Source organism: Balaenoptera musculus, chromosome 13 (assembly GCF_009873245.2).
Source record: "Balaenoptera musculus isolate JJ_BM4_2016_0621 chromosome 13, mBalMus1.pri.v3, whole genome shotgun sequence".
NCBI classification, from domain to species: domain Eukaryota; kingdom Metazoa; phylum Chordata; class Mammalia; order Artiodactyla; family Balaenopteridae; genus Balaenoptera; species Balaenoptera musculus.
Window position 1 is genome coordinate 38717501 of NC_045797.1, and position 15370 is coordinate 38732870.

The 15370-nt window shown below is 34.3% G+C and overlaps 1 protein-coding gene across 1 annotated transcript in view; it reads right to left on the reverse strand.

The window, feature by feature from the left end:
* Positions 1 to 15370, reverse strand: part of REL (REL proto-oncogene, NF-kB subunit) — a 39953-nt gene that overhangs the window by 7218 nt on the left and 17365 nt on the right. Inside the window, 7 exon segments of the mRNA XM_036872346.1 lie at positions 1022 to 1093; positions 1604 to 1672; positions 2252 to 2464; positions 2580 to 2684; positions 3715 to 3855; positions 14587 to 14650; positions 14652 to 14679. Coding sequence (XP_036728241.1) covers positions 1022 to 1093; positions 1604 to 1672; positions 2252 to 2464; positions 2580 to 2684; positions 3715 to 3855; positions 14587 to 14650; positions 14652 to 14679 — 692 coding nt within the window.

Genomic DNA, 15370 nt, shown 5'->3' on the forward strand with positions numbered 1-15370 from the left:
CATAAAAAATTTTAAAGGAAACCGATGTAACACTTCAAATAGAAATGTTAAATAGCACTAAAAATTATTACATGAGTCCAAAATTGAATTCTTTAATACTAATTGTTTTACAAATACCTATAAAATAATTTTGTTAAGTTACTTTGGTATCGAAAATTTCACTCCAGTTAAATGTGGAAATCTAGCTTCTGAGGCCCTATAAAGATATTTTTGAAATGTGAAAGATAAATATCAGGATTTCAGTTAATGGGCCTCTAAATATTCAAAATCATTTCACATTCTCCTCTTTAGGAGAAAATGGAGGGATGGAGGAAACATTCATTAGGGATGACTTAAAAATCTACATAAATTTCCAAGCTATATTAAGATACTACTCACTCTAAGGTACTACAAAATTCCCAGTCAGAAAAAAATGAAGGAGTCTGTATTTATTTACATGTTATATGACTGCTGTACATATTAAACCAAGAAAAAGCTCTGATTTAAGAATGTAAAAAGAAAAAAAGACTTCTAATTAACCCTGGTTGAATGATCTAAACCAGAATTTGGCAACTTTTTTTTCCATAAAGGGCCAGATACTAAATATTTTAGACTTGGTGGGCCATACAGCCTCTGTTGGAACTACTCAACTCTGCGGCTATAGTACAAGAAAAGCAGCCATAGACAATATGCAATCAAATGAGCTGTATTCCAGTAACACTTTACAAAGAAATAAATAAATAAAGACAGGCAACTGGCCAGATCTAAATCATTTCTTCCATGACACACTGTAATTAGTAAAATTACCACCATATGAATGAAATGTAATTTCTCAAACAATAAATCCCCAAAACATAATCATAGTTGCCAACAGGTCTTTCGGAAGCTGAGATCAATTCATTCAATATTCATAGCATAAGAAATATGTAGGAGTGGAATAAATCGAAGAGGCAGTTTTCATTCTTAAGAATGGAATTCCAATATACTGTGCAAAGCACTGGTCTCTCTAATCACAAGGAATACTCTATAGGGAATAAAATACCTTTTTTGATGAATCTTCCTTCTCCAGTTGATCCTAGGGGACTAGGTCTAGGTCTTTCAGGAAAATTAACTCCTATGATAAATTTTTTCCATTATTAAATATAATTTGAAAAACAACAGTACATCAGTTAAAATTTGAAAAACTGAATAAAGCAAAGCAAAACAAAACAAAACAGATTTACTTAAATACAAATCAATCCAAAATGTTCAGGGATTTCCCTGGTGGAGCAGTGGTGAAGAATCCACCTGCCAAGGCAGGGGACACAGGTTCGAGCCCTGGTCCGGGAAGATCCCACATGCCGTGGAGCAAATAAGCCCATGCGCCACGACTACGGAGCCTGTGTTCTAGAGCCCGCGAGCCGCAACTACTGAGCCTGCGTGCCACAACTACTGAAGCCCGTGCACCTAGAGGCCGTGCTCTGCAACAAGAGAAGCCACTGAAATGAGAAGCCCGCGCACTGCAACGAAGAGTAGCCCCCGCTCGCCACAACTAGAGAAAGCCCGCGCGCAGCAACGAAGACCGAATGCAGCCAAAAATAAATAAATAAATTTATTAAAAACAACAACAACAAAATATTCTTACCACAATCCTGCCACAGTTTCTGGAAAAGCAGAGTTGTTTTTTGTTTCTTTGCTTTATTGCCATATGTGTCTGGTTAGAAAAAAACCGAGAAAATGTGATTCATCATGGGATTATGCTTCCTCTCCTTTAATAAATATGCAGATGCTTTACTCCTACATAGAAAATGCTTTAAATAAATGTACATAAGATGGATTTATAAGTGTCACAAACTACATCCCAAGTCAGTAATAAAGGATCTTTTTCTTAGTAAAAAATAGTTTATAATATTCATCTTGTTTTCTTATAACACCTACAAGTCACCAATGTCAATTAATGCAATAATGGCAGATAAGGACCAAAATGGAGACCACTTTCTGAGTGGCAAGTATGCCATCTATCAAGAGGGCACAATAAGGACCAAAATAGAATCTCAAATGTAAAACAAATTTTGATAAACAGTTTAGATACTTTGAAATTATTCCCGATACCTTTCCTAAGGAAGAGATTCAAAGAGCACAGAGAACAGTCAAAAATCAACCCAAAACTTTCAGGAAAAGAAACATAAATTATGAATAAACACAACTGTATTCAAATGTATCTTACAAGAAAATGTTCTTAGCAGGACTAACTTCAAGAAATATATAAAACATTACCATGAAAAAGTCATACCTTTTTCATCTGGCAGATATCTAAAATCCATAGATTCACTAACTTCCTGGTCAGAAGGTCTTCGCAACTGCATTTTTACTGTTACCGGTTCCGTTATAGCTTTGCAATATGGTGGAGTCTTGAAAACAATGGCTACTTGACGGTGTACATCAGCTTGTGAAAAGATACCTTTTGCTTCCCAATCGTTCAACACAAACCGAACTTCTATGTCATCTAGTGAATAGGAAAGCAAGTAACAATGGGAAAACAAAGTAAAATCTATCTATCAATCTAAAATATATTCTGAATTCAATGAAACAAACAAACAAAAAAACAACAAAAAAAATACCTTTCTGAACTTTGTCACAGAGTAGAAATATTTCATCTCCTCCTCTGACACTTCCACAGTTCTTGTTTACACGACAAATCCTTAATTCTGCAGTATTAGGAGCACCTAAATATAAAGGATATTTTTAATGGGTTGCTACCTTAGTAATATGTCTTATTCCTTTCTGATGGAGAATCTTAGGAAAACAACTTATAGGATAGATAAAAGCTTTAGTGTATAAATAAATTAAGGGCACTCAATACCTTAATCATCCACATCTGTCCCTTTCTTTTCTTAAGGGCATTACCCTGGTTTAGAGTGTTAATGACTTCATTTCTAGGCAATGACATGTCCTCTAATTAAATCTCCTTGCTTCTAAATTCTGATTCGTCCTATCCATCATCAGATTAATCTTTTTAAATCATGACCATAACCCTGTGGCAATGCAGTTTTCATGCTTCCTATTATCTGGTCAACATTATTACAATAATTCCCTGGCATTCAAAGCTCTCCATGATGAGGATATTCTGATTTACCTTTATAGTTCTATGTCCCACTATCCTTCTACATGCAAAACTGGTATAGTCATACACCACTGGTGGGTGCATACATAAGAGTATACAAACACACAAATATTTGAGGGCAATTTCATAATCTTTTAACACTATAAATATCCATATCCTTTGATCTAGCATTTGCCAACATTTCTACTTCTACAAATTTATGCTAGAGACATTTGCACAAGATATGCACATGTGGGATATTTATTGCAGAACAATTTGCTAAAGCAAAAAGAAAAAAATTGAGAAGGAAACAAACCAAATGTCTTGTAATAGGGTAATGATTTAGTAAAATTATGATATAAGGAAATATGCAGCTACCGAAAAGTTGCCAAAAATATATTGTGTGAATGATGGTGATGATGATGAAACAAGGTATTTGTATATATATGAAGAAGAAACTGGTGAAATATCTTTGGAGGATGAGATGTATAGGAGGTTTACTCTCCTTATTATCTACTTCAGATAGATAACATCTACCCCGTAATGTTTGAATTTTTCCTATAATGAACATACTCTTTTTCTAATTACCAAAATACTTTAAAAAATCATTTTAAAGAGCTAAGGGTACAAATACAAGAAAATAAATTACTTACGGTTGTCATAAATTGGGTTAGAGACAATAGGAGGTAGAGCAGTTGTCAAATTACCATGTTCATCAGGGAGGAAAACTTGAAAACATAATCTCACCACATTGAGGTCGCAGTCTTCAATATCAAGCAGCTGTTGCTCAGGGACTGAAAAGTACATTTTTTTTTAAGAATACAGAATAGTCACACAGAACTAAAATCCTGCTAAGTCCTCCTCCCTGCCCAATATAGCCTATAACCTTTAGTAGCATCCAAATCTGTCCTAACAAAAATAGAATGGTACATAATCTCAAGACTGCCTTTTATCCTTTTCATCATATAGTCACTATCCAACATAATTTGTTAAGTTATGACCATGGTCAGGAAGTAACTACCCCAGTCGTGTGAAATTTAGAGCAGAATCCAAAATTGACATAAATCAAATTTTTACAAAAATGGTTGCAGGTTATACACAATAGAGAATAGGCAGTCATTCATTAATTCAACAAATACGTATTTAGTCTAGTCATGTATTAAGGACTCTGTAAATTATCTCCAAAATCTATATAAGAATTACTCCATTTTACAGATGAGGAACTGATTTTAAAGAAATGAAATTGGGACTTCCCAGGTGGTGCAGTGGTTAAGAATCCGCCTGCCAATGCAGGAAACACAGGTTCGATCCCTGGTCCGGGGAGATCCCACATGCTGCGGAGCAACTAAGCCCATGCGCCACAACTACTGAGCCTGCGCTCTAGAGCCCGCGAGCCACAACTACTGAAGCCCATGATCCTAGAGCCTGTGCTCCACAACAAGAGAAGCCACCGCAATGAGAAGCCCGTGCACCACAACGAAGAGTAGCCCCCGCTCGCCGCAACTAGAGAAAGCCCTCATGCAGCAACGCAGCCAAAATAAATAAATTTATGAAAAAAATAATAATAAAAAATGAAATTACTTGTCCAACATTTCACAGCTAAGAAGTGGCACAGAAGAATTCAAACTCAGGCCATTGAATCCAGAGCCTATGCTCTTAAAAACTGAACTCTATTAGAAAATTTTAGATATGTTTTACATAAAAATGACATACACAGGAATATCTACAAAAACTTAGATCAATATTTTAGGGATTAAATACCAAGGGGATACTAGAGGAGGAAAGTCAGCTAGTTTCCATAAGAAATTTTATGTGCAAACTAGGTTTGCTTAAAAAAAAAAAAAAAAAAAGCTACAGCAGGAAAATTTTACAGTTCTGAAAAAAAAGTTTTTAAACATTCTTTATTACAGAATATAATATAATGACAGTTTGTTAAATTGCTATTTAAAAGAAATCCAGTTCCAAAGGAGAAATTACTGCCTTTTCAAAGATACTATAAGGTGTAGCAATCAACCATAACTAACATAGCCGTATTTTTAAAAAGCATGAAATACACATATTAAATTATACGAACATTTTTAGTTTTCAGAAAGTATTGAAATTTGAAATACTAAATTTGAAAACAGTTAAAACCCCAATTCTTTAGTCTTACAATTAGCAATAACTAATAAAAATGACAGTGTACTTTTGACTGTTTTTATTTTAAACTACACTCAGTAGCTATCACAACATTAAAAATTATTCCATTATCAGCAATCTTAAGCCTAGCATTTCAAAGAGCCTACAAAAACATATTTGTACAACTAAAAGGTCAAATGTTATGATACAAACACCTGTACCACAGCAGCATACTCTACTGGCACAATTAGGTAGGCAATGAGAGATCTACCTCTTAAAAATAATTTTTTTATAGCATTATAAATTTAGAGTTGAAGACATTAATGTTTCCCAATTCCAAAGATGAATAATCAATAAACACAAAAATAAACTGACAAGTTTAAAAACAAACCTATGTGAATGGATAAACTGTGACAGCTATACAATAAAAAAGAACTATGGATATATACACAAACATGTATGCATCTCGAAAACATGTGAGCAAAAGGAACTAGATATAAAATATATATCACATGATCCATTATATGAAAATTCTAAAAAAGATTAATTGATGGCAACAGAAAGCAAATTAATAGCTGACTGGAGCCAGAGATGGGAGAGGGAATTGACCGGGAAGTGGACAAGGAAATTTTTTAGTAATAGCGGTGGTAGTAGAAATATTCCTTATCTTGATTGTGGTGGTGTTACATATATCTGGGTGGATCCTACTGTATATAAATGAGACCTCAAGAAAAGTTTATTTAAAATCTTTTAAAATAGCACATGAAAGAAAAATAAACTCGTTAATAAACCAGGAATGGGAATGAAGATATATTTATTATAAATCACAATATCACAGAAACCCAGAGAGGTAAGTTCAGAATAAGAGGCCTCTTTTTTCCAGATATAGCTTGCCAATTTTGTAAGAGGTGGCTAAGAGGATGAGAAATCGAGTTGAACTCTCAATAGACTATAGGCAAAAAATAAAGGAGTTCAGGGTCTGCTAAGGATGGGGAATCTGATAAATGCCCAGTGCGTTGGTTGGGGCTCTGGAGGAGCTATACCCTAGGAGTAAGGGTGAACTGGATGCGGAGATACCAGACCTCACCTAAATCATTCACTAATTTTAGATGATCTGGGACTGCTAGTGTGACTAGCCACCCACCACAAGAAAGTCTTCTGAAGGGAGAAAACACCCTAGACCTGAACAACTTTGCATATAGGATGACTGGTATTCTATTTTAAATAAGCAGGCATAAGAAGAGACAAAGTAATTTTTTTTTAAAGAAAAGAAAAACAACAGACTATAGAAACAGACCACAAAGGTTCCAAATAATGAAGTTTTCAGATACATGATTTAAAATAACTACACTTAATATATGTAAGGAGTTAAAGACAACATTGAGAGTTTAGTAGAGTACTTGAAACTATTGGAAAAGGAACCAAACAAAATTCTAGAACTGAAAAATACAGTAAACTGAAATTTTAAACATCATCAAATTTATCAACTGTTTTATAGAAAATATTTTGTGTCTTGTCTTTCTATATAAGCCAAGGACTAAAATCTATTTACCAATATTTTATACTAAGAGTTTTTGAAGTGTTGATTTACATTAGAGTCTTTAATCTATTTGAAAGCTGATTTTTATATATGGCGAGAGGTAGGGAATCTAACTTAAATAATCATTTTTTCCAGCTTTGCTTATCAAATATTTCCTCCCTTTCTCTTGATCTGACATGCCACCACTGTCATTTACTAAAGTTTCATATTTTCTTAAGTCTGTTTCTGGGCTCTCAATTTTACTCCACTGGTCAATTTGTCTATTGTTACCCCAATATTACTTAATTAGTATTTATTCATAATAAACCCTAATATTTCATAAGTATTTCTTCATAATAAACCCTAATATCTGATAAGGTCAGTTTTTCTTCGCTATTCCTCCTCTATAAATTATCCTCCTTTTCCTGTTCAGAATCATCTTATCACATTTAGTGAAAAATCTTGTTGGGAGTTGTTTGGAATTTCACTGAACCCATATATCAATTTGGGAAAAAATGCAATGTTTATAATATTGATATTAAAGAACATGATATACCTCTCCATCTATTTAGGTGTTCTCTATTATCTCATAATAAAATTTTATAATTTTCTCTAAAGAAATCTTGATCATCATTTCTTAGAGCTGTTGCTAGGTATTTTATATTTTCTGACAATATTTTCTTTAATTATTTGCTGCTGATGTATAAAATGTAACTGACTTTTGTATGTTAATTTTACATGCATTCACCCTTTTAAACATTATATTAATAATCTGTATATCCTTTTGAGTTTTCACTGTAAATAATAGCTTCCAATAATTACAGTTTTATTTCTTCATTTTTGATCAGCTCTGTGCACTGGCTACAATCTCCAGTACAATGTGGAACAGAAGTGGCAAGAGTGCACATCCTTTTCTCATTCCTAACTTTAAAGTGAATGTTTCGGATGTTTCCTCCACTTAGATAATGCTTGCAGTAGGCTTTTAAATATATAGCACAATACAGAATGTCTTATTTTAAAAATTCTGGAATGTGAAAAATGATAGTTGCAAAATCTAGCAAAAGAAAGAATGAGACCAATCAAATTCTCTTAAATTTCTCTTAGTTTAAAATTTCCCTTTATACTTGATCAAAAAGATACATACAAGGTAACAATTATTCTCCTTAATCTATCTTTAGCAATAAATGTCACTCCTTAGTCCTAAGAGCAGTGTATATGCAATAAGAATTTCATTTTTATCAAAAAGATATGACCATGATTTATTTGTTTTCAAAGTAGGGGTTAAATTTTTTAAATCAATTGTAACACCTACTAGCTCTAGAGATCTGACTTTTCTAAAATTTTAATTATTGCTAAATATTACTAAAATTTAAAAATTAACTGCAAAAATGTACAGTATATAGATTAACAATTTTAAGAGCTATGTCTTATTTAAGGGAAAAAAAAACAAAGTTTAGTTATAATTCATTTAATTTCTGTTACTTAAAATGTATAGTTATAATAAAAGCTAATATTTAAGCGCTTGTGTGCCAGGCAAAAAGTAAATGGTCATAGCAGTCTATCATTAATTACTCATTCTTTCAACATATTTATTGGGCTTCTATTATGTGCTAAAACAAATGTTAGATAGAGATATGAAAAGACAGTGCCTGCCCTTAGTGAGATTAGTGTCTGGATGAGAAACAGATGCATAAACTAAAATTACATAATGTAACATGAAAAGTGTTATAATGGGAGTATGTTCAAGGAGTACTGAAGGCATAAAAGGAGTGCCCCAAGTTCTGCACAGGGTAATAAAGAAGGCTTTCTAAAATGACTGCAATGAAGGATAATGAAGTACACAAGAGCTTTTTATTCTTCTTGCTGTTTAGGCTTTAAGTTTTAAGTGGAGAGGAAAGGCTCTTATTTTCTTGTATTAAACCAGACTTTAGAGACAAGAATCTGTTAGAGACTACCTGCCTTTTTAAACTGTATTCCCTTTCAGACTACCAAAATAAAATAATCCCCCCAAACTCAACTGCAAAACAGCCTTTGTGCTCTCACAACAACTCAATGTCCTCTGTACATGGAAAAAAAGTAAAGTGACTAATAAAACAGAATTGCAAATACTTTATTGTAAAAATCTTACGGATTTTAATCATTGAATATTAGAATTCCTTATATGTCATTAAATACATAACTAGAAAATGACAATTAAAAATTTTTTCCCTGCTTTTGCAGTAAGAGTCCCCTATGAAGTCTAACTGACATTTTTTTGGTGCCAGCTAAATGGACACTGCTAAAATTTGATACTGGAGCCCTTAAATAAATTCCTCACACAATTTCGACTTCAGCGCATATTAGATAATTTGAACAGGTATTTTACATGAAGCCTCAAGTTTAATACTACTTGACTGTTATATGTCCCTATCTGCAAGAGACAGTTCCTGTTTTAAAGAACTAATGGCAAGAAAGATAAGGACTCGCCTTAAATCATCCTAGATACATGCAAAGTAAAAACAATTTTTAATAGTCTTTGTATTTTCACATATTTGATCTTTAGGGAACAGACTGTCATAATGAGAAAGTCCATAGACCAGAATTTGTAGACCCTATTCTGCTAAACGTTTCCAATTCCATTGTTTCTATATATCATAAAGATATAACACAAAGTCGGCTAGTATCTTGTTATCTTTACCAGTAGAATTTTCCTGTGTTAAGTGATACATCTATAAAAAAGTGTCAGTTCAGCTCTGACAAATTCCTACGTAAGTCGTAGAAACCAGTATATCCTGAAAATAGCACAGAATAAACAACCAAGAAAGGTCTATAGCTGAGTTCAGACTACTTTAATTAGTTTTTAGGGTTTTGAGTTTTTTCAGGGGGATTAGATATTATATGTTTTGCTTAATATTAGAAATGCATATTTTAGGTTTTTATTTCAATATTCTAGGAAAACAATAAAACACAGAATAATTATTTCTATTATGAAAATCATCTCAGAATAGAGAACGAGGGACTTCCCTGGTGGCACAGTGGTTAAGAATCCGCCTGCCAATGCAGGGGACATGGGTTCAAGCCCCGGTCTGGGAAGATCCCACATGCCGCAGAGCAACTAAGCCCATGAGTCACAACTACTGAGCCTGTGCTCTAGAGCCCGTGAGCCACAACTACTGAGCCTGCATGCCGCAACTACTGAAGCCCACGCACCTAGAGCCTGTGCTCCACAACGAGAGAAGCCACCACAATGAGAAGCCCACGCACCGCAACGAAGAGTAGCCCCCGCCCGCCGCAACTAGAGAAAGCCCGCGCGCAGCAACGAAGACCCAACACAGCCAAAATAAATACATAAAAAAATAAATAAAAAAAAAAGAATAGAGAACAAGGCCTACTCTAACCATTCTGCTTAAATTTATAACCCATCCCCCTAACTACAGGTTCCTGGCTCCTTACACTGCTGGTTTTTTCCCTTAGCACTTTTAGTTGTCTAATAAATTATATACCTGTTTAGTAAAGTTGATTGTTAACTGTTGGTCTCTCTCCGCTAGAATATACCTTATTCAAAGGGAGGAATTTCTCTCTGTTCTGTTCACTGACTTAATCTGAGCACCTAAAACAACCTAGGACCATAAGGATTACATAAGGTAAAAATCTGTCAAAGGAATGAATGCATAAGTAGTTAAGTTGGGTAACCTACTGTATACAGGTAGGAAACACATTACCTGAAGGTACTTAGCTGTGAAGATAGATATCTAATATAACAGTAATACAAATACATTGTTTAGGTGCCAAAGTGAAATATAAATAAGTTCCATCAGAGACTCTGTCCACAATAAGCATGAAATTAATCTGCTTCAATTAAATGACCTAATAGTTGTCACAAAGCTTTCCATGATCAATTGCTGAGTGAATGGTATAATTAAGAGGATATGACTTCAGTTCTTCAGAGAGAACTGAAAAGGCTTTCAGGGCATTTCAGGTAAGGAAAGCAATTTGAATATTTTTGGTAGACAAGTACAAACAAGGCATGTTCATTCATTTGTTCATTTATTCTGTCAACAAATTTTAATTAAGCCTCTTCCACGTATCTGACACTGGTCTAGGTGCCAGAGATGCACAGAAGAGTCCCTACCTTTCAGAGTCTCACGATTTAGTGAGGGAGAAACATGTAAATAAATTTATAGCAAACCATATTAGAATATGTACAGCACTTTGGGAAAACAGAATACTTTGCTCTGAGAAGGTCACAGAAAGCTTGAAAGAAGTGTCCCTTAAACTTGAGGGATGAGCAGAAAGAATTCACCATTGTAGATTAAGGCATTTCATGCTAGGAACTTGCATGTATAAGAACACGTAGTAAGAAAAAATATGGCTCTTCTAACATGACAAGTAATTCAGAATGGCCAACAGTTCAGATGGCATGTGTGCACTCAGTGCTAGGGGAAGGACGGACAGGAAGTTGAGGCAGAGGATGACAGCTAGAAATGACGCTGGAATGGAAAACGGATCAGATTATGAAGGGCTTTAAATGTCATGCTTGAGAAACTGAATCTAGCAAGTATATCAGAGTTTCTCAAAGTGTGGTCCATGGATCACTTGCATTAGAATCATCTAGGGCAGAGATTTTCAAATTGTAGCTTGAGACCCAATGATCATAAAATTAATTTAGTGGGTTCATTAAGCATTGTCTTAAAAAAAAAGAAAAAGAAATGGAATTGAATAGAATAGAAAGCATACTGCATGTACTAAGAGGTTAGGACCCATTGGTCATAAAATTAATTTACTGTGTTGGACATGCATTTTCTTTAAAAAAAAAAATCAAATGGAAAGGAATGGATTAGAGAGTATATTGCATGTAGTAAGAATATTGTTTTTTAATCTATGTGTGTACGTGTGCATGTGTATGTATTGAGTAGAGAAATAAAATCTATTCCCTACTGTGAGCTGCAGTTAAGAAACATGGATCTAGAGGCTTCTTAAAATGCAGAGCCCAAGGCCCCACATTAGACCTATCAAATTAGGGAAAATGTGGCCTGGATTCTACATTTTTAGCAAGTACTAAGGGATTCCTATGCACATTCAGATTGAGAGTCACTGGTGAAGGTGATGTGGAGTCACTGAAGGATAATAAGCAGAGTTTTGAAATGATTCATATTGGTTTCAGAAGAATCTTTCTGGATGTAGAGTGTATAAACTGCCTGGAGGGTGATCTAGAATAGAGGCAGGAACACAAGTTTAGAGGCTATCAATAACGGTCCAGGCTAAAAAACGATGTAAGCTTACATTCCTACAATGGTAGTGAGAAGAACAGAGACGACTGACTGAGAGATGGTCAGGGTGGATAAACAAAACAGTTTTTCTGGAATAGAGAATGGTTCATGAAGAGGAGCAGTGGACAAGAAGGTAGGAAAGATATGTTGGAGCTACATGTGGAAGATTTCCAATTTAGGGCCATTTCGTTTTTAAACTATTTAAGGAGCCATTGCAACTTTTTAATCACAATAATACACTAAAGCACTGTTCTAAGATTATTCTAATGGGGGGGGGGAGTTAATACAACAGTTAATACAACAAGCATAGTTGAGATAAAGCAATGCGCCCGAGAGCCAGGCTACCTGTTTTCAAATCCTAGCTACACCAGGTATTATTTCCTTAGGATAATTTTCAAAAGTAGAAAATTTCTGGGTCAAGAGTATGCTCATTTAAAATTTTGATTTATTGCTAAAGTAAAAGGCCAACTTTTAAATTAAAGTGGCCATCAAGTCTAGGCATAGTATGAAACAGGGATAATGCAGTATAAAACAAGGAGATTATAAATAATAGCTACTACTTATTAAGTATTATTTGTATGTCAAGGAGTAAATGTTAAGTACTTTATGTACACTATTTTATTTAATCATTACAACACTGCTTCACAGAAGAGAAAACCAAAGCTTTGGTTACATAACTTTCCCAAGTCACGTAGCATGTACAAGTGGCAGTGCTGGAATCCAAATCCAGATCTCCTGACTCCAGTGGAAAGGGCATTAAAAAGGGAAATGCAGGAGTCAAAAGGCAGATGGGCCATCTGTGGAAGTTTGGGGGGTTTTCTGATTTTTGTTTTTACCAATCCAGAACAAGGCATGATATTAATAACATATACTCATACAGCACTTAGAATAGTTCCTAGTATATAATAAGTGCTTTACATATTTTACTTCATTTAATTCTTATAACAACCTATGAAGTACGTACTATTATTATCTCCACTTTATAAATAAGGAAATGAAGGCATAGAAAATATTTAAGGAAAAAAAAATCACACAAGAGGGACTTCCCTGGTGGTCCAGTGGTTAAGAATCCGCCTGCCAATGCAGGGGACACAGGTTTGAGCCCTGGTCCGGGAAGATCCCACATGCCGCAGAGGAACTAAGTAACTAAGACCATGCGCCACAACTACTGAGCCTGCATGCCACAACTACTGAAGCCCACGTGCCTAGAGCCCGTGCTCCACAACGAGAGAAGCCACCACAATGAGAGGCCCACACACCGCAACGAAGAGTACCCCCGCTCACTGCAACTAGAGAAAACCCACGTGCAGCAACGAAGACCCAACACAGCCAAAAATAAATAAATAAATAAATTTATTAAAAAAAAGAAATCACACAAGAGTTCAAAGTCTATATTCAATGGAGTTTTTTTAGTAAATTGAAAATAACTTAAACGTTTATTAATAGATGACTAGATAAACAAATTAAAGCCTACCCAAACCACAGAATACTGTTAAAAAGTAAACTAGATTTATAAGTACTAATATGGAAAGATGTTTAAGATATATTCCTGAGTGAAAAGTAAGAAGCAGTAGATTAGGAAGTGTAACATGACTCCATTTATATAAAAAATACATGTGTGTGTATATATATACATGACACACGTATAAAGAAAATTTTAGAAAAATCTACATCAAATTTAACAGTAGTCTCTTACAGTGAGTAATACTGAAGAGAAAGAAGGGGACTTTTGCTTTTTGTGTTATACTAAATAGTATGAAAAATAAAGACCTAGAGAAAAGAGATGCAGACCTTATAATTCATAAAAACACTACTTGTCTATGAGCATATTCTTTAAATTATCATCATATCCCTGAAATTATTTTTAAACATCCACGAAAAACACAAACCAACAATATAAGGATATCTTAAATATGACAAAGAAATCTATTCTTTGAAAATTTTATAGTTGTTCAATACCTGAATTATGCATATTTAAGTGGCTGCAGATGACTTTACAATGGAGACCACTGTAGTGTAGGATGTCAGCTTGGTAGTCATTTTTCTATTCAAGAAATATAGCCCTCACCTATTCTGTAGCAATTGTGGCACCATTACCAGGTGCTACACCAGACAGTGTCATCCCCAACAAAATCCACTAAACAGTAAATATCTAGCCGTACACACAAATATACTATTAAAATATTTTGTATAGCCTCTACTATTTCTATACTACTTTCACACTGGGATTAATTTAAGTTTCACTGTTGAATATGCCCTTGAGTTAAATGCACTCCAATACCTTATAACCACAGTGCCTATTCAATATTCAGAGAGGGGAGTATATATTGTCTGCTGGAGTGGCAAAAGGAAGGCCACATTCCAAAAGAATCAGAATATTTTTGAGAGGGTTTTCTTATAGAAAACAATGACACTCTTCACTGATAGTAGAAAGCCTTGTGTGAATAAGAATTTTTTTTTCAACACTGAAGCATTTTAAATATACTTCAATCCTCATTTACAGGTGTAAGACAAGTATATAAGTTAACACAGAACTTAAGACAGCTTTTTAAAGCACAGGTTGAAAATACAAATAGAAATCATTTAACACAATAAGTCAATATCCAAATAATAGAAATAATTAAATCAAACATACTTACCATTGAAAGGATTGATTCCTGCCCTTATTCTTGAAATAATAGCTTCTTTTACTTCTTTTTTTTTTTACACATCGAATACCCAAATTTTGAAAACTAGAAGGAAAACACAGAGCTTTCAAATTTCCTTATAGCTGAACACAAGGACACATAAATGAGGTTTTATTAAAGAATACTGCAAAAATCAAGCATATATCCAGCACTGAAGGGTCATCATAATGTCAGATGGAGATATGAAAAGCATGAAGTACATTTCCAATTGCTATGATAAAGATGTGAGGATAAAAAAATGGGGCTATATTTCTAAGAGAATTGTTAAAAGAAAAGCAGCGTATACTTTACCACTTTTACATACAGTATTTTATGGTTAGATCTTACTAATATTCCTGCATCAAATATACCAAAGTAGACAAAGATTAAGAGGAAAGCAACACCAAAAAGCTAAAATTCACCACCCAAACGAATTCATAATCAAATCAATAAAATCTGTACATTTGATAATGTAAAGCAAAAGTTGTAAAAAGATGCCCACAGGCTGACACCTACAGGTATAGTTTTGCTGAGCTCATAGAAGTGTTGACTACATTTTAAAAAAATGTGCGTAGACTACCAACATTTAAAAACCAGGTAACTGCATATAAACATTCTGGATTTCTGGCTTCTCTTGAACATTTTAAAGGTCTGGCAACAGTAGATTGGCACAGAAACACCCGGCTGGAGCTAAGCACCTGTGGCCCCATTTATACAGGGCTCTGCAGTTTGCTACAGTGCCTGCTAATCCTCTTAC